General features: G+C 39.8%; 1 protein-coding gene and 2 long non-coding RNA genes across 6 annotated transcripts; 1 reads left to right on the forward strand and 2 right to left on the reverse strand.

Annotated features, from left to right (window-relative positions):
* On the forward strand, positions 1-24,569 carry LOC4327925 (peptidyl-prolyl cis-trans isomerase FKBP65). 3 transcript variants are annotated; one of them, XM_015765768.3, is made up of 9 exons: positions 1-205; positions 432-755; positions 15,983-16,069; positions 19,819-20,094; positions 20,469-20,549; positions 20,649-20,729; positions 21,687-21,815; positions 23,256-23,311; positions 24,088-24,569. In XM_015765768.3, exons 2-9 carry the CDS (start codon positions 479-481, stop codon positions 24,367-24,369), a joined length of 1,269 nt encoding a protein of 422 aa, XP_015621254.1. In that variant the 5' UTR covers positions 1-205; positions 432-478; the 3' UTR covers positions 24,370-24,569. The 3 variants fall into 3 exon arrangements, with proteins under 3 accessions (XP_015621254.1, XP_015621255.1, XP_015621256.1); XM_015765769.3 differs by having other exon boundaries at positions 20,664-20,729; XM_015765770.3 differs by lacking the exon at positions 15,983-16,069.
* LOC9270518 (uncharacterized) lies at positions 8,866-12,426 on the reverse strand. Of its 2 annotated transcripts, none has more exons than XR_010738872.1 (6): positions 11,932-12,426; positions 11,711-11,786; positions 11,580-11,632; positions 11,306-11,369; positions 10,001-10,088; positions 8,866-9,154 (listed from the first exon to the last, which is right to left on the reverse strand). It is a non-coding gene; the product is annotated as an uncharacterized lncRNA (long non-coding RNA). The 2 variants fall into 2 exon arrangements; XR_010738873.1 differs by having other exon boundaries at positions 11,522-11,632.
* On the reverse strand, positions 10,095-11,096 carry LOC136354948 (uncharacterized). Its single transcript, XR_010738874.1, has 2 exons — positions 10,790-11,096; positions 10,095-10,331 (listed from the first exon to the last, which is right to left on the reverse strand). It is a non-coding gene; the product is annotated as an uncharacterized lncRNA (long non-coding RNA).
* Positions 24,570-25,456: the final 887 nt, after the last annotated feature.

Genomic DNA, 25,456 nt, shown 5'->3' on the forward strand with positions numbered 1-25,456 from the left:
GGGTCGCCATCGAGACAGAAATGCAGACTATTCCTAGTCTTGCAAATGGAGCTCTAATTATCTGTAGCAAGATTCCAATCGCCAAGAAAGACGCTCGATATAAACCGCGGAGGCACGAATTGCTGCTCAACCGGCGGCCTTGAAGTCTTTATCTCGATCAGTTGCCCACTTTTGCAGATTGCAGGGCGCGCAGTACTGCCGACAGGTACTAGTTATCTTTGGCTGTGTTTAGATCCAAAATTTGTATCCAAACTTCAGTACTTTTTCATCACATCAACCTGTCATACACACAAAACTTTTCAGTCACATCATCTTCAATTTCAACCAAAATCTAAACTTTGGATCCAACTAAACACAGCCTTTGATTTGCTTTTCTTTTGCCTTGCTGTGCATATGTATTTATGGATCATGTCACCCTTCTCTCTTGGCAGCAACTCAAGGAGAAACGCAGGTGCCTGCCTAGCCTCAGCAGGCAGGCATGCCGATCCCGGTTGATCTGGGCGAGCCTGACAACAGGAGGTTCTTCGTGTGGGTGGAAGACAATATATTGACGATATTACCACCTGATGCCGATGACCATGAGTACTCTGGATTTAATATGTGGACCGTCCAAAAGCCTTCAGCTGGCTCAACCGCCATTAACTTATTATTTCCAGGAGGCGCAACCGCAGCTGAACTAATGTACGCCGTTCCTGGAGCCTCCAAGTGCTCCAAACCCGAGGATGATGATGCCGTATACTGCGTCGAGGCCCAAGGTAACAACATATTGGTGATATGTTAACATACTCATTCCATACTCGTATTAGAAGTCGTTTAGGACAATATTTAAGTCAAACCTTAGAAATATAAATCTTGAATAACTCTCAAATTGTTGAGTTTGAAAATATAAAAATTATATCAATAAATTTATCTTGAAAAATACTTTCATAAAAGTATACATATATTATTTTTTAATAAATATTTTTATAGAAATAAGAAGTTAAAGTTGTGTTTTAGAAACCGTGTCGCTTTCTACAAACGACTTCCTTTAGTAGGACGGAGGGAGTACACTCGTAAGATTACCACACATGCCCAATCTATTATCCATGCACAGATTATTTTTGTCTGATTTTTTTTGGAGAGGATTATATTTCTGACTGATTATTCATGGCAGTGTAGTCGCAGCTCATATTCCATTACCTTACCTTATTGATCTCTACTACTTTAATAAATTATAAATTTGTAATTCCTGTTTCCATCGTCCGTTAATCTAAAACGCGTGCTAGTCGCGCGTGGCACGACTACGACCGGTCCATGGCACGACTCTCCAATCGCGCCATCTCGTTTGTATCAGCGCGACTCTCCGATTCTTTTCCATTAGGAGAGTATAATATAGAGTTCTAACAAGGGTAAGAAGGGTAAATGCTGAGATAGATAAGAGAAAAGAGAAGACAGATGAGAAACGGGTTGTAAGATGTATAGGAAAAAAAATCTATGTGATAGACAGATGGACCATATATTTATGATGAAGAGCTAATCATATATGAGTGAGCTGAAAAATAAGTTATAAAGATCTATAAAGTAAATAACTCGCTGAATTATTAGCCTTACCCTAAGATGCGGATAATTTCGATCTTGTTTCCCACCACTTCATCCTTGATACGCTGCCGTCGTTTCATGCACAATCTTCTCCGCGTCCTCGATTTCTTCAACAAAACCAACGCCTCATTTTCTTCCAAAACACTAAAAACGAAATCCCCATGTTTAGATAAACACATAATGCTCTTTTGCTTCAATCCGTTTCTAGACCACAGTCATTTTATTTGTTCCATCACTACTATAGACACTATTTTTCCTGTGCGTTTGGGTTTATTATCTCGTGCGGTGGATCGGCCCGCTTGCAGCGCCGTATCTGGGAAAATCGATATATTTGTGTGTGGGCGGGCTGATCGTACGAAATAATCGATTATCCCGTGTCAAGGATCGTTGTGGCTTCAGGTCTAGACTGGCGTTTTATTCAGTACATGTACCCCCTTTGAAATCAATAACTAGCTAGGAAGGAAACCAGCGCAGATACGTGCGCAATTTTATGAAAATAATGCTAAAACAAAGTCATATCTCATCATTTATAAGCTGGGAAATAGATTATAGACTTTAATATAGTTATGTAATAAGGTTTTCTCCTAGATTAAATAAAATTACTTTGCCCCTGTTATATATAAATTTCCTTGTTGTCACTTCAATATATTATCACTGTTTAAAAGCCAAGTAACTATTCATAGATGAACTACATAAAGTACCAATAAAATAAGCCTAAAATATCGACTACACGTAAGTGTTTCATGCCTCACCAATTTTAAAATCTATATATAAATATTGTAAAAATACCACTTGTATAAATTAATGGGTGTTTCTCTAATGAGCAATGCTACACGTACTAAATTTTTCTTGCTAAACTTTTACTAATAATCATCTCAACCGTTTGATTTAAGTAGATGGAAGTTATAAAAAAAATCTAGATGCACTCATAGCATGACACATCAGTGTTAGTAAGAATTTAGTAAGAAAATGTTAGTACGTATAGCCTTTAAGTGAAACTGATTGTAACGACTTTCTTTGTCTGTTACTTTGAAAATGGGTCCCATATCGATGCAGTTGTACCCTCCCCCAGACCAACCTGGAGCATAATTTTAATCTCTAATTTACTAACACGTCCTTATGGAGTAGTGCATCGCTAAGTAGTAAGTTGAGCATTATTGGTGTGACGGTGGTCTCCACTGGGACCGCATTAACTCGAGTATATGTTTATGCTTATAGCAACGTAGCAAACTACATTATTCATGCTTGGTGCCCTTTATGGAAGAAAAAAGAGAAGATGGAGGAATCAAAATGTTTTTTTTTAATTTTGAGTAGATTCATTGTATAGAGTAGACACCTATTGTTTATGGTGTTAAACATTACAAATACTGCAATTTGAAAATGAGCGAAGTTATAATTCGACAATACTAAAAAAATTATAACTAAATAGACATACCACTATGATAATTATCATAGCACCATATTGTTATTTATATTTTGACAAATATATATTATAGCGTTTGGTTTATTTTCAACCCTTATTGTTAATAATCACGTGAGACACCTTTACTCATTAGAAGAATGTATTTATTGTTTTTCCAAATTTATTAACAATAACTAATTTGTGGGAGTATATGGTAGAATTTAATTTATTTTTTTATATGATACTATATATGTATATTTTTTTTGGTTTCATCTTTTTTGACACGTGGCTTTATTCTTTTACCATACGTATGTGGGAATGTTTTTTTTCTCCTTCCAGGCGAACCCTACGTAAAGCTTTATCGTTCTTTTTCAATCTTACGTACTTACTTTTTTTTTTTTGCGAACCTATTCTCTCTCGTATGTATAGGTGGAATGTATTAGTACAACACACACAGATATATATATATATATAGGACACTCATATGGGGCACCATGGTGTCCGGGCACCATGGTATCTAATGCACAAAATTACTCAAATTTTTCAAAATTTTCAAATTGTGAGTATATACCTAGTTATAATAATTTGATTCATACCTATACTTATCAACAAAACAACTCAAATTTAACTTTATTTCACAATCCATGATTACATACCTAACTAATTATATGTATGGATGCTATATACCTAGAATCAAAATCTAACAAAAACAAGTTCAAATTCAGTTCAAACTTGCTTTAAACTAGTTAGTAAAGTAGTTAATGTTAATACCTAAGTAATTGAAAAAGTTTCATACTCATTTGAATTGGGTATATACTCAATTTCAATAATGGTGCCCGGGCACCATGGAGCACCAAACAAATTTACATATATATATATATATAGTAAATTTGTTTGGTGCTCCATGGTGCCCGGGCACCATTGTTGAAATTGAGTATATACCCAATTCAAATGAGTATGAAATATATATATATATATATATATATATATATATATATATATATATATATATATATATATATATATATATATATATATATATACACACACACACACATATATATATATATATATATATATATGATCCATCAATTTAATTAAGTGAAAATGAATGGTACAGACCACCAATTTAAATGAAAATCGTCGGTGAGATTAAATAGTACCGCATGACGGTTTAAAAGCGTTTATATAGGAACGCCACGTGACGTATTGGGAGTGTTTGTACAATATTTAATGGAATTTTAATATATAATAGATAAATATCATTGACTTGACCTCACAGCACTCGAGAATATTTTTTTGCTCATAACGTTCCGATGGTTCCTGTAGGATCGAATCAAAAGAACTAAGCCAATCAAAGGGGGTGAATGGTTGGTATACCAAAAACCAAAACTTTTAGCGGAAATAAAAGTTACCCTCAAATTAAATGGATCGTAGTCTTACAGAAGTAGATGCGCCGGTCTGACCGCCTGATGAAAGTCGGTCTGACCGATGTAGATCGATTGGTTGAACCGCCGAAATCACCTGCCACTGCCTGTCGCCGCCGCCGGTCTGACCGCCTACATGCCGCCAGTCTGACCGCCGGTGAGTTGCCAGTTAGATCGCCGCACCCGGGAAAACACAAATCGAATAACTCTTAAAGTGGATGACAACTTTATTGATTCTCTCTGTGTTTACAAAGTGCACCAACAGCACTCCTTACAAAAGTCTCGACTAAACTCGAAACCCTAACTAAACTATCAACTCAATGCTCTCAAAAGCGATACCAGGAAGCCTCACGCTCCCTCTCTATTTATACATGAGATAGTCAGCCTAAAACCACGAACCAAACTCATATTAGAAGTTCTAATCCCCATAGGAAACCTTCTCGTACAAGAAACAAACTTTACATAACCAATCATACCAAATTTGGACTCCTTCCAAATTCGACTCCGCATCTCATACGCACACAATATCACCATCGTATGCCATAGGGAATCTTCACCAACCACTTGCATTGAACTCTAGCCCAAGTATCCCGCATGATATCTGACCACCACGGACATCGCCTTACCACCAAGTCGACTCCCGGTCCATCACCGCAAATACTCTCCCGAGACATCAAGTCACCTACACATGTAACAAACAAAGAAACCATATTCCGAGACCAAGCTATTCCCAACTTGACTCATTAGTTGCAACATACGTATAGTATCCATCTAGAAGTCATAATCATGAAACAATCACGGATATCCAAATAAACAACCCGAAACCAAAATCGACACAGAGTTGGCCGATCAGACCATAGGCTGCGTCGATCTGACCGTGCAATACACGCTGGTCAGACCGGCAACACCTGCCCGGTCTGACCGGACCACATCCAGTAGTACCTGCAGATCACCTGTAAAATCCAATCATCTCCAAAACCACTTTGCAAATAAATTCCAAATATCAAAACCAATAATCTCCAATGCCAATTGTTCATCACAGAATAATAATCAAAAACACCTTTGATTTTACAATCTTCCCCTTGATGAACACATTGGTAAACCCATCAAAATTGTTTTGTTATTTGGAAAAATAAAAACAAAAGTGGTAAAAAGCACACTTCATACAAACGTATACATCATACTCGAAAATCCAAAAGACTTCTCTCACTTTTGAAAAGAAAGAAATTCCCAATTGAAGCAAAAACATGCTCTTCTCAAAAACTCATTTGCTTTCCTTTCAAAAACACATTGCTTCTCCCCCTTTTGACAATGATTTCATCAAGCATAGGAATTATGTTCATTAATGTTCAATTTTCAAGAGCTTAGCATATATATAGCATATCATGTCATGTATTGCAATAAAAAGAAGATGAACACATCTATAATATAGCAAGAATGCATTAAAGTATAATTATGAACCAAAGATTTTACAATTAAGCTGGAATCAACAATCAAAATTCATGATTTCAAACGATTTATAATGCAACATATTAACAAGCACATATGTTGAAGAATAAACACTAAACACATATACCTATTGCATTTATCACTCTTTCTCAAATAAGCTTTAGCACAAAACAACCAAGAAAATTTTTAACTTTTTCTTTACTTGAGCCTTTTTCTCATTTTTTCTTGATTATTCTGGGTACGTCCTTGTCGTCAAGACCGTTTCCAAGGATTCGGCACCCATTATTTTGCTCACATCAAATACATCGTTGTCGTCAAAACTGTTTCTAAGGATTCGGTATTAATTTTTTTCATATTTTTTATTCTCTTTGCACAATGAGAAATTACAAAGCTATTTGAGGAATAACAATTTAATTAAGTATATATATAAAGCATTTACAAATCAAACCATATGCTAGCATCAATATTGCATATTTGCTTAATTCAAGTATAGAATTTAAATGCCAAGCATGTAGGATCGTAAAGGGCCTTTCCCAACCCAAAAGCTAGCCATTGAGGTGAGGGGCTCCTCCACTTACATCTTAGGTCCTTCGCCCTTCCACAACCAATGTGGGACTATTCAACAATTTCCCACTTCACACATTGGTGTCCCTCAGCCCCTTCACCGTATCCGGGTCCCACCGGCCCACGGTCCATCAAGTATACGGGCCCCGCAGGCACCCACGGTCCATCAAGTCTTCACACACTATGTCCATCGGGCCAGAGATGTTAACCTAGCTAGGCTCTGATACCAGGTGTAGGATCGTAAAGGGCCTTTCCCACCCCAAAAGCTAGCAATTGAGGTGAGGGGCTCCCCCACTTATATCTTAAGTCCTTTGTCCTTCCACAACCAATGTGGGACTATTCAACAGTTCCAGCATCGTAGCTCACATCCATCTCCACAGTTCCCTTCTCTGATCCATTGTCTCGTCAATGTGCATGATTGGTGCACTTGTGGTTTGATCGAACTAAGTGCCTGAACCCAAAGGGAACTACTGTTCCGTACAGTTTGACCAAGCCAACTTAACGAATCGGGACATTTAACATTTTATCACTTTTAAGATCTGGCAATTAAAAATGTATCACTCGTTATCTATTACATGTGGACCCTTATATGTCTGTGCACTACTGGAGAAGTGGGCTTTAGTCCCGGTTTACAACCCCTTTACTCCCAGGTTGTAAACCGGGTCCCCGAATCCGGGACTAGTCCCGGTTGACATAACCGGGATTAAAGATCCATCTTTAGTCCTGGTTGGGGTTACCAACCGGGAGTAAAAATATTAGCGCCACATGACTGTTGCTCCTTTTCTTTTCTTTTTTTTAATTGTTTTTTGTACTTGCATATTGATTTTGCACCGAACTCAACAACAAAATCATTCACACAGAAACATCACAAAATCATGCATGAATTGACATAACAAATTCATCTGTAACTTCACCGAAACATCTAAAATCATCTAGAAATTTACATCTCAAAATCATCAACAAATTCACAAAACCATCTAAAAATCATTCACAAATTTACATCACAAAATCATCCCCAAAATCAACACAAAAATCATCCCAAAAATCATCACAAAATCATCCCCAAAATCATCACAAAATCATCGATCCCCTCCGGCTAACTTGCCCGCCGCCGGCTGCCTCCCATCCAGGCACGCCCACAGCCGGCTGCCTCCCTCCGGCCGGGTCGCCGCCCGCAGGCATCCAGGCGCGCCGCTGCCCGCACCTCCCTTCGGTGCCCTCCGGCGCGTTCGCCGCACGCCGCCTCCCTTCAGCGCGTCCGCCGCCTGCCGCCGCCCCACGCACTTCCCCGGCCGTCTACCACCCGCATGCGCCGACGAAGAAAAGATAGTAAGAAAGAAGATAAGAAAAGAAGAAAGAGAGGAGTGGATAAGAGAGGAGGAAGTGGAGTGGAGTAGTAGAAAGAAGATAGAGAGGAGGCTGAGCGTGCGGATACGAGTAGATAAAGAGAGAGAGCGCGCGTAATATTTACTCCCGATCATCAACCGGGATTAAAGATTTATCTTTACTCCCGATTGGTAATACCAACTAGGATTAAAGCTCATTAGGACCTGCCAAGTATCGAACCAGGACTCATTAGAACTAGGACTTATTAGGGACCTGCCAAGTATCGAACCAGGACTCACGGTTGGTGTCAAAAAATGATTAAAGCTCATTAGACACCTGCCAAGTATCGAACCAGGACTCATTAGGGACCTGCCAAGTATCGAACCAGGACTCACGGTTGGTGTCAAAAAAAAATACCCGTGGAGATTAAAGCTCATTAGGGACCTGCCAAGTATCGAACCAGGACTCATTAGGGAGCTGCCAAGTTTCGAACCAGGACTCACGAAAATACCCGTGGGGATTAAAGCTCATTAGGGACCTGCCAAGTATCGAACCAGGACTCATTAGGGAGCTGTGTCAAAAAATATCCATGGGCTTTAAAACCGGAAGATAACCAAGGCTATTGTAATTTTTGCCTGACCCAGCAAAGATCACTTCTCGTCCAGTAATAAATTTTAAAACCAGAAGATAACCAAGACTATTCGTCCAGTAGTAAATTTTAAAACCGGAAGATAACCAAGACTACTGTAATTTTTTTGCCTGACCCAGCAAAGATTACTTCTCGTCCAGTAATAAATTCTTTATCACCACATATAAGAGTGGTAAATAATTAATTATTCCTAACGAACTACTTCAATAGTAACTCATGCCGATGAATGCTACGTAACACTTCAATAGTAACTCATACCGATGGATGCTACATACCAGTTGACACGTTACTTTGAAAAACAGCTTAATGTTTATTTGGTATTTTTAATCATTTTGTCTTATTTTGAATAAATGTGTACTGCTCACTTTCAGATATTTAATAGATGATACCCCGCGCGTTGTTGCGGAATTTTGTAAATAGATTCTGAGAGATACATGAGGGGATATAAGATAAATATAATAGACAGCACATAGGAAATGTCTGTTTTATTATATTCAGCAAACAATGACATTTTTCATACGATGAAATTTATTAACCGAAGCAACAAAAGTGATGTTTGATCACAAATTTGTTTTTTTACCTCCTCTTCAATTGTACTTAGCTGCATGTGAGGTAATCCATTTTTCATGTATGAGTAGGAACATGAGTGTCTTGAAGCTTCGGTTTGCTGTGGTCTCTGCCTGTGGATTTGCCCGTGACAGACTGACAGCTATAGAAACTGTTGGCATCGTAGAAGAATTCATTTGAACAATTGCATGCCTTCACTTGTGGAATATGGACAAAACAGAAATGAACATCACCATACAAAGGTTTGGGTAGATTCATGACAGGAAATAATAGTAGTTTATGCTATGAAGTATAAAAATGTGAAAATAATGCAAAGGTCATAAAAGATAATTTGAGGCCCCTAAACACAGAATTGAAGGTAATAACATTACTAATTGAGGATTAGAGAAAACCTGTTGGCTGGTTGTTCATGGTCCATGTGTGGGGATGAGTATAGTGCTGTTGAGTATAGGAGGAATGGGAAAGATAAGCTATTGTTGGGAGAAACCAAGTGAGGTGTCCCTGATAGTTATATAAGTTGAGTGGTAATGGTGGATTGAGTTAATTGTGGAGATTATAGGTATAATAATGTTTGCCATGTGGAGATTATAAGTATTATATTACAATTAAACACTACTTTTGGAGGAGTTATTTGGTAGTAAAACACATGCATGAAACATCAATGAAAATTTGTAAACTTTGAAAGAATAAATGTGAACAAATCTGAATGAAGAAAAAATGAAGCCGAGAAGATGGCATAGTTGTTTTGAGGAAATTTGTTGCGTGCACCATAGCCTAGTGTGTAGTGATTTTAAAACTAAATAACTATGTCTTGTCATCTGGAAAGTAAAAAATCATCTATTTTATTTAAATTCTTATCTGTTGGTATAAATATGTGAAGAGAGCACCAGAAACTCCCCATCTTTAGTTTCTTTGTCATGAGAATATTAATGGACAGTTGTTTGTTTGGTGATAAGCGTGCGCCAATAGAAACAAAATCACTTGTAGCATTTTTGGACTGAAAGATCTATACAACTCAAGATAAATAGTTGCACTAACCTGATGAATCTCCCTTTTGTCAATTGATTTATTTTATTCTACCATTATGAAGAACATCCTCTGTAGTCCAATCAGAAAGAACAGAAACCTGGAAAGCATCAATCACAAAACCATAGCTTATAGACCTGAATACAAATTAGGGGGAAAAGGATCCTCTAACTTTGGCTGGAAAGCCACGGTGTTGCAGTTCGCTTCATCCCTGCCGACCACTGCATCCAATGGCACACATCCATCTTTCCTCCTTTGCTTGCATGCTGTGCGGCCCAGTTCAGCATGCAGCGGCCATCGGCGCCCATCTGGCCACAATAACTTTGTTGTATGCTGTCGCCTGCTACTACATGCATGAATGCAAAGTTTCAACTTTCAACAGAACCTGAACTGCTGAAGCATAAAACAGATATAAACCATTTAGAATAATTCAAAATAAGACCTAAGTTTCAACTTTCAAGTAGCATCATTCATGCACTGCAAACCAACAAATGAGTTTTGGACAGCACTATAAGGCCATGGATATTGTGACTAAAACAGTAGGATTATAAGCAAGATCTCCGTTAATAGTTGAGTGTAACTATTAATGACCCTATATTCCTCAGAATCTTTTGTGTTGCCCATCAAAGCAATATCTGTTTGCTCTGCTTCCTAACCATCATTCTTAGCCTTGAAAGATTCAGAGTAAAAATTAGTCCAGTTAGATTACATTGATTTCTAAATGATATTTAGACGTCCATAGCAACACTCAAAATCCATGACCTCATATCACCAATGACAACTTAGATTAGTACTATTCACCTGTTGGATTCGTGGTGCTCTCTTTGAGCCTCTTCTTCCATTTCTTCACCAAAGCAGAAATTGACCGATGGTGGAAGATGGATATTCAATTGATTGCTTCTTGCTTTCCCTGTACTTCATTACTTCGTTTTCTTTTAGAACCCAGAAAGAAAGGATCAAAACCCAGAGTGTTCTATACTTTGGCACTAAAACTGAGCGAGGGCTGCCTTTTTCCCTCCACTACCTACCGCTGCACCCCTGTTTTTTCCACGCCGGCCGTGCTGTGATTTTGGGCCGAACTGGATCGCACAGTATGCAAGCAAACGAGGGAAGATGGATGTGTGCCGTTAGATGTAGTGGTCGGCAGGGATGAAGCGAACTGCAACACCGTGACTTTCCAAGCCAAAGTCAGAGGATCCGTTTCCAAATTAGGGATATCTTATAGCAAAGGAGGATTAATATGGCGCAATATGTGCCTCAATTTTAATGTCAACACTGAACTAATGACAGTTTAAATTTTAGCCAAAGATAGTTTACACTGGAAATATCTGGAAGTGCTGTTGTGGAAGAAATTTCTTGTATTTCTTGCGAAGCTAGTACCCTGGGATGAACATATATATTATTTTCTGGAAATCAGGTGAACATAGATGAATATGAAGCGAATTGAATCATATGTATTTCAGATAGAAAAGGTTTTTACATTTTCTTTTTTTGACCAGGAAGGTTTTTACATTTTCTTGAAGGACAAAGTACCTTATGTAGCAACTATTTTAGACAGGAATGTGAAGGGAAGCTGGGAACCAGGCATAACCTCTGCTGCAGCCTGTAGGTGGTAGCAGTACGACCCAGTAGAAGGCTATCTATCTGTTGATAAGAAGTAAAACTCAAAGCAAGAAGTAAAACCAATAGATGCTGCAATAGTGTAAAATTAGGAATAGGTACCTCTGATCTTATAGTTCTATCATAATTGGAGGCTCCTAGTATACAAAATATTGATGAATAGAAAGAAAGCAACAACCTGAAGAACAACAGAAACCAAATCTTTTTTTTATTATTTTTATAAACGGAGGGTGTGTAGGAACAAATCAACAACTTGAATGAAAGCTTGAAATGGCTATAAGAAGAGAGGGCCGACATATCACCAATTAGATGAGCATACTTACAGAGGGAAACAGGTCGTTTTTTGGCGTGCTTAGGGTCTAGGCAGTAGTATGCGCGTGCCAACCGATGAGGTCCTCTAATGGTGCCCATTCCATTTTAATGGAGTCGAGGGGGAGGCCGACGGCACTGGAGACGAATGAAGCGGATGTTTTCCCACAAGCAGGTTTATGGAGCGATGGGAGAGGAAGGTAGGCGAGCAGATCAGGAGGGCCACAGGCAAGAGAGGAAGCGTCGTGAGAAGACCGAGGGGCAGCGGTGGGGCGAGTTGGGGCACCTGCACGGGAAGGCCTGCCACCTGGGGAAGGGAGAGGGGCAGGGGGAGGGGGAGGAGAAGCGCCGGAGTGGGGGAGTGGAGGAGAAGCGCCGGGGGGAGGGGGTTGGAGGAGAAGCGGCGCGGCTGGGATGCGTGATGCGAGCGCGTCGCGCGGGCTGGTGGGGAAGGGAGGAGTCGCGCGCACGGTGAGAGGAACGCGCCCGGCGGCGGCGGCGGAGAATCTGGTGCGCTCGGTGGAGGGAGGCAGCGCTTAGGGATGGAACGGATCGAACCGTTTGCAGCAGCTGATCGAACGGCTGGTATTAAAAGAGTGACGTGGCTTCACCAGATCTCAGCAAAATCCTAATAACTACACTAAGTAAGGATCACTTGTATAGAATGCCAATTGGATTTATACGTTGTAGGATCGTAAAGAGTCTTACATTTATGCCAATTGGATTTTTAGGTGTAGGATCCTAAAGAATCTTTTCCATCTTAAAAGCTAATCAATAAAGTGAGGAACCAGAGATGCTGAACTAGCTAAGTTTTGATACCAATTATAGTATTGTAAAGGGTTTTTCCTATCGTAAAAGCTGCCAATGGGGTGTGGCTAAATGGGCGATAAATCACCCGCCCCCTCCCCCTATACGCTCTCCCCCTTCCTCCTTCCCTTCTTCTCTTCCTACTACAGTATACCATAAAATTTTTTAAAAAAATAAAAAAAACAAAGTTGGAAAAAATTATGTATAGAAATACTATATATAAAAAATATTTGAATTTAAATTCAAATTGAAACGGGTATGTAAACTTTTGACTTATAAACTTTGGGTCTATAAACTAATATTTGAATTCAAATTCAAATTTCAACGGGTATGTAAACTTCTGACTTATAAACTTTGGGTCTATAAACTAATATTTGAATTCAAATTCAAATTTGAAACGGCTATGTAAACTTTTGACTTATAAACTTTGGTCTATAAACTAATATTTGAATTCAAATTCAGCTTTGAAACTGCTATGTAAACTTTTGACTTATAAACTTTGGGTCTATAAACTTTAAGTGTATAAACTTTAGATGTATAGAAATACTATATATAAAAAATATTTGAATTCAAATTCAAATTTGAATCGGATATATAAACTTTTGACTTATAAACCTTGGGTCTTTAAACTTTAGATGTGTAAACTTGATGTGTATAAATTTTAGGTGCATAAATTCACTAAAATAGGAAAGTAATTCGATGCCAAAAAAGGAAACCACGTGGAGGGAGAGAAGGGGGACCCCCTGATCGGTGCTCACTAGGGGCGATCGATCACCCCTTAGCATTCTCGTAGCCAATGAGGTGAGAGGCTCTCCCACTTATATATTATATCCCTTACCCTTCTAGCAACTATTCAACAATAGATAGTGCTACGGTCTTTCCAGTGCGGCATATTTTTCATTAAAAAATTGCAAACACACTTGATCTTAGATCTGCTTCATTCATAAATATATTGGTTATTAGTATTTTTCATTAAAAACATAAACCAAATGTTCACGATGTTTGCTAGATACTCAGAAGTACTGAGAGGTAGGATAATGTGTATCGTTGATTAAGAGAGGGGTAAGCTATGGAATAAAATTATCGTAAACGATGGCAGTGGGGTTATTAGCTAGGAAAATGAGATTTTTTACTGTCCAGCAGGTACCTTGGTACCTACCGGTACCTACCGGTACATGCAATTTGAGCCATCGATTTCGTTTGATCCAATGGGTGAGAAAGAGTTGTACCTAGTAGTACTGTCCACGTGATTTTACAGAGCATAGAGAGGTACTAAAGAAGCAAGGGTAGTTAAGTAATTTCACATGTATCTTCTTCATCTTCCTCCTGTCTTTTCTCTCTCCAAAAGATGCTGCATGCCTGCATCGATCGATGCCTCTCACCAGGGATGGACAGGCTAGCCGTAGTGGAGGTGGAGGGGGCCGACGAGCCTCCGTGCATCACTTCCCCCAAGCTCGCCGGTGACATACGCCTACTGCGGCCCTTCCCCTAATCTCGCTGTTGGATTCGAGCACATCAGCGACCGACGCAAGTCCTCGTCGCCTCCGCCGCCGCGTTAGCAGCCTCCGACGCAGGCGCCGCCGTCCAACACCACCAGCGCCGAGCACCCCTCCTGCTCCGCCAGCGCCCAACGCGCCGCCGTCCAACACCCCGCCGACGACGCCCCCGGCACCACCGGCGCCGACCACCCCTCGTCCCGCTCCCACCACGCCCTTGCTCTTGGTTTGGACTTGCTCAGTTGCTCTTGGAGTCTTCGTTGACAGTCACTCAGTCAGAGAGAAGGAGCATCACGAGCTGCTTAGCGTGTGAGATTTTCAATCTTACCCTCCGTGAATGAACGGCCGGATTTAAATTGGTACCTCAAGGTACCGGTACCTCGAGGTACAATATGCTGGACTGGAGCAATGCTCTAGGAAAATACAGTGTTTTTCTGTGAATTGAGAATAGGTAGCTGCCTGTGATCGGTATCGTTCAATAGGAAATGGAGTAAATCTTCCAAAGATTTAGTGAACTATCTGCACGGGATTTAGTGGTTATTAGTATATCGTTTGGTTGAAACAAAGTAAATCTTCCGTACATTTAGTGGATTGAATTGATCTGCAAGGGAGAAAAAACAAAGATTGATGTCTCCTTTGTTCTCCTCCACCGCTTTGTTCTTGTCCATGGCCATGCCTCCGCCCTGCCATCATGCTCCACCGCCACTAACCACTCCCACACCACTTTCGTCGACAAGTTCAGGAAAATAGATTCCCTATCATCTGGGACGCATGATGACGCCCTTAGGTGGCCAAATACCAACTAAAGCTCGCTACCAGCCATTCTTTCTTTCCCTGAGTCAAACCCTAAAGCGCTCGCGTTCTGAGCGCTCTGGTTGTCATTTGTGCCTTCCTCCACTTCTCGTGGGTGCGCGGTGCCGTGAGACATGTCTTACCACCATCATCGTCATCATACAACCACCAAAATCTCGACGCCCTTAGCCTCCTCCTCCTGTTTGCCCAAGGCTTGGACAGGAGGAAGAAGACGAATAGTGATAGGATTGACACTGTTCTTTCTCGGTTGGGTCCAACAAACTCACCCAAGGCCCCAAATAGAGTTGGACCATGTTGTTAGATATCAAATGTAAATCAAAAAAAAACACATAAATAACACAGTGCAAGATTATAGAAGATGAAGTACCGATGCGGTACCTATGTACCTAGAGCTAATATTGAGAGACAATTATGGCCTTCTCCATCTCCAAAAAAAAATATTCTTTCATGTTTCTCACCTAAATACCTATAACAGTACTTAAATTGGTATTTAAGTGGTACCTTTTATTATGGAGCGTTAGATGTTTACCCTTTTTGGAATGCAAACACCGTAAAAGTTCTCAAAGCTCTCATATTTTTAATAAATGTGTATCTATTATATACTGCCGATGGTGGTAAAAGAAAACACACTTACTATTAATTTGCAAAAGTCGTTTACATATACATCATGCTCTAGATGTCATTTAAACCTATATCATCTGTCCAATTTTGATACGAAGATATCGTCGATCAGCAAATGTCAATTAGGATAACATCACTTTATTTGGGTACATGATAATTATATAGAGAGATTTGATTTACTTATCATAATTTTTAGCTTCTTTCTCATGCAATGTACAGAGACACTTTGCTATTAACTAGAGAAATAAAATAATTCTTATGAAAAAGAACCAAAATTTTTATCCTTTCTCTCCTTCATCTTATTCACCACCTGGTTAATCCCGTGCAGTTCACTTCATTGGAGAACAACTTGACGGTACCGAGTTCGTTTCAACCCGAGAAAATGGTGTTCCACAAAGGTTTATACTGGGACAAGGTAAAACCATATACACCGAATTCAACATCTTGATTCCCGAAATAAAAAAAACAAAGAACCGACAATCTCTAGCGAGATATTTTTTAAAATAATCGACTACCTTACGGCCGTGACTAATGGCCCAAAATTACGCAGACATTATTTTTCCTTTATCCATATTAATTGTTGGTATCTAAAAAGGTAGTTGATACTTATATTATTGGTGTCTAAAGTAGACAAATCTATCTATTCCGGTTTTCTGTTAGAGTTTCTATTGAATATTTGTTGAAAGTCAGCTAAAACTGGGAATTGTGATAGCTGTTAGGTGGTATTCTTTTCACCTGAATATGAAGATGAAAATGAAGTATAGTAATTAGACTCTTATCCTAACCTCTCTTAAACAGACTGACGCACCTATTATAATTGCACAGTGACTTTAGCATAGGCTAGGAACGATTGTTTGGCGGCGTAACCGGTTGATGGTCGTGGATACCTTAGATATGCTATAATTATACTAAATCAGGAAAGAGTGGCCATAATCATTGCTCCGAAGATATATGCTTTAGTTGAACTCCGTTAATAAATATTGTGCCTCGGTGTCGTTATCGCGTTTGGATCTTCTACAACATTCTTCAGCGTTCAGTCATCGATGTCGATTTCGAGGCCAGTTGTATAACATTTTCCTTCTTTCAAACTAAGAACTAAGAAATTATTGATACGATGGTTAAATTTCAATAGTTTGACTAAGTTTTTTACTAGGGCAGGAAGTACAAATTCGTGCTTTTCATCCAATTTTGATTAAACTCCTCGAAACACATATCACTAAAATTAGTTTATAAAACATATTTCCTTCTACATATTCCCTCTCGCTTTTAATAGATGATACTATTGACTTTAGGACATATGGACATATGTTTGACCTATTTCAAAAATATTAATTATTATTTATTTTATTGTGAGTTGGTTTATCACTAAAGTTATTGTTATGAAATTTTGGGGTGATATCGTCCATACCTTTCGATGGGATTGGCACCCCCGTTGAATAGGCACGGCGGTTGTACCGTGCCTCCTCACTCCTGCACTCAACAACAAGGAACCACATCAATAGCACCGTGTCCCCTCGCCCTCTCCGCGCTCCATGCAACCATCGCGGTGGTTCCCATCCATCGTGTACTCCGGTTGCCACCAATTACCCCTATATGTGTGTGTATGCAAGCCATTGATGAATAAGAATTCATTCCTTGCCAAAAACAGGCGTCGGCAAAGCCGTGTGCCCGCAAGAACGGCGGCGGCGGGGCTTCCCTCCCCTTCGCAGCCACCGGCGCCCGGCGGCTGGGAACGCCGCTCGGAGCGGCGGCGGTGGTGCCCAGATCCGCCATGGCTGGCCGGATCTGGGGGAGTGGCAGTCGGCGGCGGGGAATGAAGGTGGCGACGGTGGACAACGCGGCGGTGCGGGAGGTGGCAGCTAGGGATGCCGCTCGACGGTGGCGGTGCCCAGATCCGTGCCATGGCTGGCCGGTTCTGGGGGAGCGGTAGCCGGCGGCGGGGAAGGAAGGTGGCGGCGGTGGACGACGCGGTGGTGCCGGAGTTGGCGGCAGCGGCTGGCTGGCGTCCGCGGCTCCGGCTAGATCTGGTCGGCGGCTGGTTGGCGGCGGTTGGTGGTGACTGTGGCTGCCGACAGTGGCAGGTGACGGCGGCGGCTGGTTGGTGGCGAGGCGGCGGGTGCTATGGTGACTGCTGAGGCGGCAGCTACTGATGCGGCGGCTGGCGAGCTGTGGCGGCGGCCGGATGGCTGCTGTGGTGGCGGCTAGTGAGGCAGCGCCGTGGTAGTGGTGGCGGTGTGGCGGCGGCGGTTGGCGACGCTGGCGGATGCAGTGGCGGGGAAGGCGCGGAGAAGTAGGAGTCCAAGGGGTGCGAATGCGGTGTCGACGACCGAAAACGGGCGATGATGGCTGCGAAAGGACGGCGGCGGCGGCGGCGGCGGTGGTGGAAGGAGGCATGGCGGCTCAAATGGCTAGTCGAGGGCGTGGCAGACGGCTGGAGGAGGGTCGGAGACCGGCTTGGCGCAGAGAGGCGTAGCCGATGGAAGCGGAGGTTGACTCGGCGCGAGAGGCGCGGGCGGTGGAGATGGAGTCCGGCTTGGCGCGAGAGGTGCGGCCGATGGAGGGAGGCCGGATTGACGCTAGACGCGTTTGGTGGACGAGGCCGGCTTGGCGCGAGAGGCGCGGCCGGCGGTGGAGGAGGCGACCTTGGTGTGACGAGGAGCTGCCGGTGGATGTGGCGCGATCTTCGGTTCACGAAGGCTGGCCAGCGAGGGACGCCGGTGTAGTGGTCCCACATGTCGGCAGAGGTTGAGTGGTGGTGGAGCATCGTTGCATCAGCCGTGGATTCACAGGTGGTGAGCAGTGGGTGAAAACCTAGCCCGGCCTTGGCCGGACCGACAATGATGGAATTCCCCCTCCTGAGGGCGTTGTCGTGCTATCTCATCCCTCACGGGTGGTTGCCTGGCGAAAGCCCAGTCTTGGCTCCTTTAAGCCCTGACGAACAGCGGCGGCGGTTTTCCGTCGCTTCTCTTCTTGAAGACGTCGTTTTGGCATCCCCTAGCTGAAGCCTCTTGATCGGTGCAAGCATGTTGGCTTTGCATTGGTTCTGAGGGTGTTCTTTTGGGCGATCTCGTCTGTGTTCCTTTGTCGGTCTAGCGGCGGTTAGTCACGCTTAGCAGCGGCCGGTCCGGTGTTAGCCTTCTCCTGGTCTTGTGTGTTAGCGCTGTCGGTGTGTGGGTGATGGTATATTTTTCCTTTTTCCTGGTTACAACCCTTAAGGGTTGTAATCTTGTAATTTTTTCCTGCTCTATTAATAGAACTTCGCACCATCTTGTGCGAGACGTTAAAAAAAAAGAATTCATTCCTCTTGTTCAATCTCCCTCGCTCTCGTTAAATTTTGTGGTTCAACAGTTATATTAAGTGACTTACATTTTTACATATCTACATAAAATTTTGAATAAGGCAAATGGTTAAACATATGTCCATAAGCTAACTGTGTCATATATTAGAAACCAGAGGAGAAATTATTTAGTGACATTAGTTTTGTGAGTTGTTTGAAAGTATCGATAAATACAAATATATCATATTGTTACATGTGTAGTATGATACCTGCAATAAGAGGTATATACCTAGAGTACCTTTTATCGTAATATCTGTTGGTAGTATTATATTATAGTGTCAATATTGTCATTAATAAAAGTGATCTCAATAGTTGATTTATGGCTTCTACCACCCGTATAAAAAAAATAGCCATACTACCAATAGCTGATCAGGTGGTTCTACAAATAGATATAATTCATTTGAGTAAAAAAATAAACAGTTAATTATACTACCGTAGAAACCATACTATTATAGATAAGCTCTCCGTTATCTATTGGAAGTATTCTAGTACTAGTATTATCACCATGGTCAGTAGAGATGATTTGAATCGTTGATTTTGAGTTCTATTACCAATAAAAAATTATTATAGTATAATTAATCGCGGTGGTATTATAAGTAGATATGATGTATTAGACTAGAAAATTTATATAAATTGTCAAGATTGGTTCTACTACCACCATTGTATAAAACAACTCTAGAAATAATTAACTCATTGCTAGAATTCCATCCTCTTAAATACTTCACAATGTGGATCATCAAAATAAAACTCGCTTTTAGTGCAAACGATAGTCCTGCAAAATTCCTATATGAAACAAAAGTTTGCTAATCTTTGCTTTGTTGGGGCAGAGAATGTGATGCATGGCTTAAGCTTGGTGGTCAGCGCAATGCGACCAGGGGAGAGAGCTATATTCACCATCCCTCCAAAGTTAGCCATAACCAAGTCTGGCTCCCCTGCCAGTATTCCGTCAAGCATACCTCCCGAGCAAACACTACGGTTTGAGATTGAACTCATTTCGCTGTTTGCTATAACTGATATCCTCGAAAATGGAAGCATATTGAAAAAGATCATCAAGCGCCCATTACCGGACAAATCTCCCTCCAATCATGCAGATACTGTAATTGGTAAGTTCGTCACCTACCAGTTTTTTTTATCATAAACGTCCTGTTTTATTACCTCAGTTTCTTTTTTTCTTAACCAACTTGCTAAAAATTTACCTTTATTATCCTTAGTTTCCAAAAAAAAAAAACCTGCCTGATCTATCAATTCCATTATTTCCCCTGTAAATTTATTGCTATAAAGTATTACTCCCTCCGTTTCACAATGCAAGTTATTCTAGCATTTCTCATATTCATATTGATGTTAATAAATCTAGACATATACATCAATATGAATGTGGAAAACGCTAGAATGATTTACATTGTGAAACGGAGAAAGTATTATTCTTAATTTGCACTTGAAGTGATGTTCTCAATTAATTTTTTTTCCTCTCATATAGTGAATTACAACGCATGTCTAGAAGACGGAAATTCAGTTTCCAAATCTGAACGTCTTGAATTGAACCTTGCCAGTCGTACCGGTATCTCTCTCTCATACACACACTCACACATACACACAAATCGAGTCATCGATCGGTGACAACAAGAATTCAATGTTCTGACAAAATAAATGAATCCAGGTTTCTTTTGTCCAGCTTTGAAATATGCTGTGAAGACTATGAGGGAAGGAGAGGAAGCGATATTCATTGTAAAGCCAAGATGTAAGCTATGAATATCGAATTAGCTTTTACTATACTATTCCGCACTATATGCTTGATTGCTTAGCTTAGGAGGAAATAGATAAATTGTTAGCTTATGTAGAATTAATGGTTGTGTAGAACATATAGCAAATTAACACGGAAACAAATTAATGTAGCAAGCTAATTTAATGTTACTTCTAGTTTTCTCATTTCCTGGGGAATACTAATTAATGATATGCCGTATAACAATTTTGATTGGAAGGTATTCTGAAGTTACTCCCTTCCCAGAATATTGTAACCTAGCACCGGATGGTACGTATACGAGTACTACGAATCTGGACTCCAGATGGTACGTATACGAGTACTGGAGTCCAGATTCGTAGTACTCGTATACGTACCATCCGGTGCCAGGTTACAATATTATGGGACGGAGGGAGCAGTTGTTTGAATATCACGTCACTTTCAAGACTTATCTGAATTTTCACCTTGTCAAGAGCCTAATAATTCGGATTATCTATATACAAAAGTGGCAAAGATTTTGCCCTTCTTAAAAAAATATTTGGATTATAAATAAATGACTAGCCTTTTTTTTACACAAACAGCACAGTTTTAGATAAAATTTATTTGAATTACAATTGTATTCGATGTATATTCAGCTCAACAGCTCGTGATATCGATTGTGTTATGTAAAGACAAATGAATGTCGTATAAAGTTGCAATGTTCAATTGACACCATTAATTATAATATAATAGTTGGCATATATATTTCTCCTTTCTTCTAATCAAACAGTTAATTATATAAGTTGAGCATAAATTTGGTGGCTCTATGTAACCTTATCTCAATAGCATAATAGCTACTTCCTTTGTTCCAAACAATTATACAATTCTACCATTCGAATTTTGATAAAAAGAATACAATTGCAAGGTATCCATATGAAATTATTTCTCAATGGCGGTTTACATTTCTTTCGATCGTAGATGCTTTCGGTGCTCAAGGCAGGGATTCTACTGGAGACCAAGCTGCTGTGCCCCCTGATGCAACTCTTTATCTGTACGTCCAGTTAGCTGAACGGAAGACAGCTAAACAAAATGAAGCAGAGGAAAAAGGTATCCGCCCGTATATATCTGCTAATAAATACTGTATATGTCAGCATCTTATTATTATAGGGATGTTGAGCTCCAATTTTAATTAACAATAAGAAATTAGGTCCTAGTGAATTGAGTATACCTAAGGCTCATGTACTTTTCAACTTATTTACCGCCTTATTTAATTCATCCTTTAAAAATACATTTTCTTCAAAAAAAATTGAGAAATAAAAAAATATTTTATTATATTGCTTAGACCACTTGTTTAAATTACTCGCACTTTTGGGATCTAATCCTATGAAATTGTCGTACACATGTAAGAGTATTTAATGGCTAAAGCATGTTTTATTCAAAAAAAATGTCCAAATATAAAAATATAAAACTCATGCTTAAAGTCTATATATATATCTGTGTGCGTTTAATTGTTAAGATGAATAATCAGACGTATGTTTAAATGTTAAAATATCGTCTATTTAAAAACAAGATAGTTTAAGGATTCGATGGCCGGTCTGGTTCTTTTACTACGGTTTCCGGAGGCTGTAGAAATTCATAGTATGTTCGTTTGTTATGCACACCCTACTGCATATGCTAGAGATCAATGTTCCCCGTTTGTCCATTTCATTTTCATATGAGCAAGCATGGCGTAATGAGGGATCTATTTGTCTCTGTTATTGCCTGTCTGAGTCTAGAATGAGTTGTCATCCCTCAATTCTCTATCTTTACTATTATAAAATTGAAGATATTTTTCTAGTACTTCGGTATATTATCCGTATATGAATTGGTTTTTAAGTTCGCTCGCTTTTGAAAATACAAATCCGTATTTAAATCTGGTTTTAACTTCGTTTGCTTTTGGGAAGGTACTATCGTACACATCGTAATTAATAGCTGCTGGTGCTCTTAGGAAGGTATTATCTAATCGTAAATAATCAGTTCATTATCAGACGCTGATGTAGAGTCACCGCATACTAAGTTAGCCGACTCAATCTTACCCAAGTGCTTGCGTTAAAATTATTTTCATGTTTGATTGAACTTTCTTTTTATATAAAACGAAACTCAATGCGGCAATATTTAAACTCTCATCAACAATTCTATTTGTGGAATCTCTAAAAAACAAATAGCAAGACTACACTCTGGAAACATATAATTTTGGTAAAGAACAAATTGGCAGCGCACACTTTATGAAAACATATTAATTTGGTTAAGCATGTGCACATTGGGGTGGTTTTACAATAAAACTGAGTAGGTGGATGGGTATTTGCAACAAAATAAATTATGGGATGGAATGTCAAACTTCAAGTAATTTATGGGATGGTTTTTGCAATTTTCCATATATACAACTATAGTTTGTGTCAATTTGACCAATCCGGAGTCATTTTCTTTCATCCATGCTCCGGCCGATTTCGTCTGAAAAACATTTTGAGGGATACCAGCCACGTTCTTCATTGTGATGCAAATGTGCAGGACCATTCATAGATGGCCCGAATGAAGCCAAGACGACAGCCAGAGCTCTTCCCAAGGTAATTCAATGGCTGAAAATTTGGATGTGGTTAAGGGAAAATATACCATATTTATAGATATAGCGGCATCATTTTTCCAATCTATTTGCTGATCCCTCAACTAAGAAATATTCTATAAGATACAATAGAGGTTTTTAACACTGAAATTTGATCATTGAGAAAATTTATGATTCTTGAGAGGCAACAAACAGTATCAAATTTAGAGGTACCGAAATATATTAAATTTTACACTAAAAACATGATCATGAACCATAAAAGCAATATTGACCATTTGATTATCTCTTAATTTATGAAAGTATTATTAAATACGTATCCAATGGTACCACTTGTATGTCACTGAATAAGTTTTTAGAGTAACTGTTACTCAAAAGTTGAAAAATACTGATGTATTAAAAAATAATCAAATAAGTAAATGCATTTATTATATTTATCAACAGTGTGTACTTCCTCCATTCTAAAATATAAGGCACAACCACCTTTAATCCAAAGACCAAGAAATAATTATTATTATCTTTGTAGTTTGAATCATCCTAATAAATATAAGGCATGCATCCAATAGAGTTAGAGAATGTGAGAGTGAAGGATTTAAAAAGTAGTAATTTAATGGATAATATGTCATAGTTAATGGCATGCATACATGCAGGAGTATTAACTAAGTGCTATTACTGGGAGATAATTAACTAATTTACTGTATACTATTATGGAATGGAAGGAGTATTAACTAAGAGCTATTACTCCGGGAGATAATTAACTAATTTACGGTATGATCTTTTCAGCGTCGTCCTGTCAAGCCGGGATTCTCCTTGCCTGTAGTACAGAATGATAGACCTACGTATCCTGGACACGTTCTCTTCGTCCCACATGTGGTAGAAGAAGAGGAGGCAGATGCAGGCCAAGCTGCTTCAACTACTACTAGTGGTCTTGCTACACCGCCAACGACTGCCGCCGATGTTGGCACGAGTGCAGCCACAAACAGCAGCGCTGCTCAAGGCTCGGGGATAGTCAAGACGGAGACAGGTTTCCTCTTCAAACGTTTCAGGCCATGGCCTGCAAACTGAAGCGATCATTCGTGATCAATTGTGCCACTGTGTCATCACCGGATCATTCGTGATCAATTGTGTATTTCGGTTATACTAATAAGCTTGGACTCCTAAGGTGATTGTACTCGTGTCAGGTCGCGTTATTTTGAGTGTATCCCTTTATTGGGTTAACGTACTTTTACTTCTCTGTATATCAATAAAATAAGACAGTTTTTGCATTTGCTTGAAAAAGAGACAAAAAGCATTGCTGAATATCATCACCAGACCCGGACAAAATTTTGAGTCGATATGTTTTCTAGTACTGTACGTACTTGCTCAAAGACATACACCAATAGAGCAATTTTACCAATTCAATATTTGGTAACTCGAGGTATCACATTTTAAATGTACATAAAAATTTTGTACTTTAAAGTACTACTATCTTGAGATATCAATTTTTACACTATAGAATATCTCGAGGTAACAAATGCCAAAAATTTGTCGTATCTCGAGACACCAAATATTAGATGGTAAAGTTGCTCACACTAACAATAAAATATCAGTTCTGACTAAATTTATGAAGTTGGAATTAGAGTTTGTTGGCTTGGTTAGTGCTTCAAACACTGTGCTTGAATTTCTACCAAGTTTGTTTGCATTTTTTTTCCTGTTGATCTGCATTCTCAGGGATAAAAAGAGTTAAAGCTTAATACTATGCATGATTAGCAGAATATTCATCGGCTGATCGGCGTAAACTCGCATTAATTAAGAAGGATAGTACGAAACCAAATGGAAGCTGACTATCAATGTCAATTACACAACGAGAATAGCTTACCAAGTGTAATTCTTGACATTCAGCTTCAATTTCAACATGATCTGAACAGGGGCTACGTACCGGCGGGCTGGTGAGCACCAGGGTTTCACATATCGCACAATAATCGTGAGATTATCACGGTTATCACGCTTATCACGGGGCTACGGTAGGGGAAATCGGCGATATGGTTTGGTTGAATTTTGACCAAATTCAAAATTCCGGAAAAAATCGAAAAAAATGAAAAAAAAATCATGGATGTAGTTCTTTGATTTGTAATTGCTAAATTTAAATTTGAGGGCAAAACCAAAAATAGTT

Source organism: Oryza sativa, chromosome 1, assembly GCF_034140825.1.
Source record: "Oryza sativa Japonica Group chromosome 1, ASM3414082v1".
NCBI classification, from domain to species: domain Eukaryota; kingdom Viridiplantae; phylum Streptophyta; class Magnoliopsida; order Poales; family Poaceae; genus Oryza; species Oryza sativa.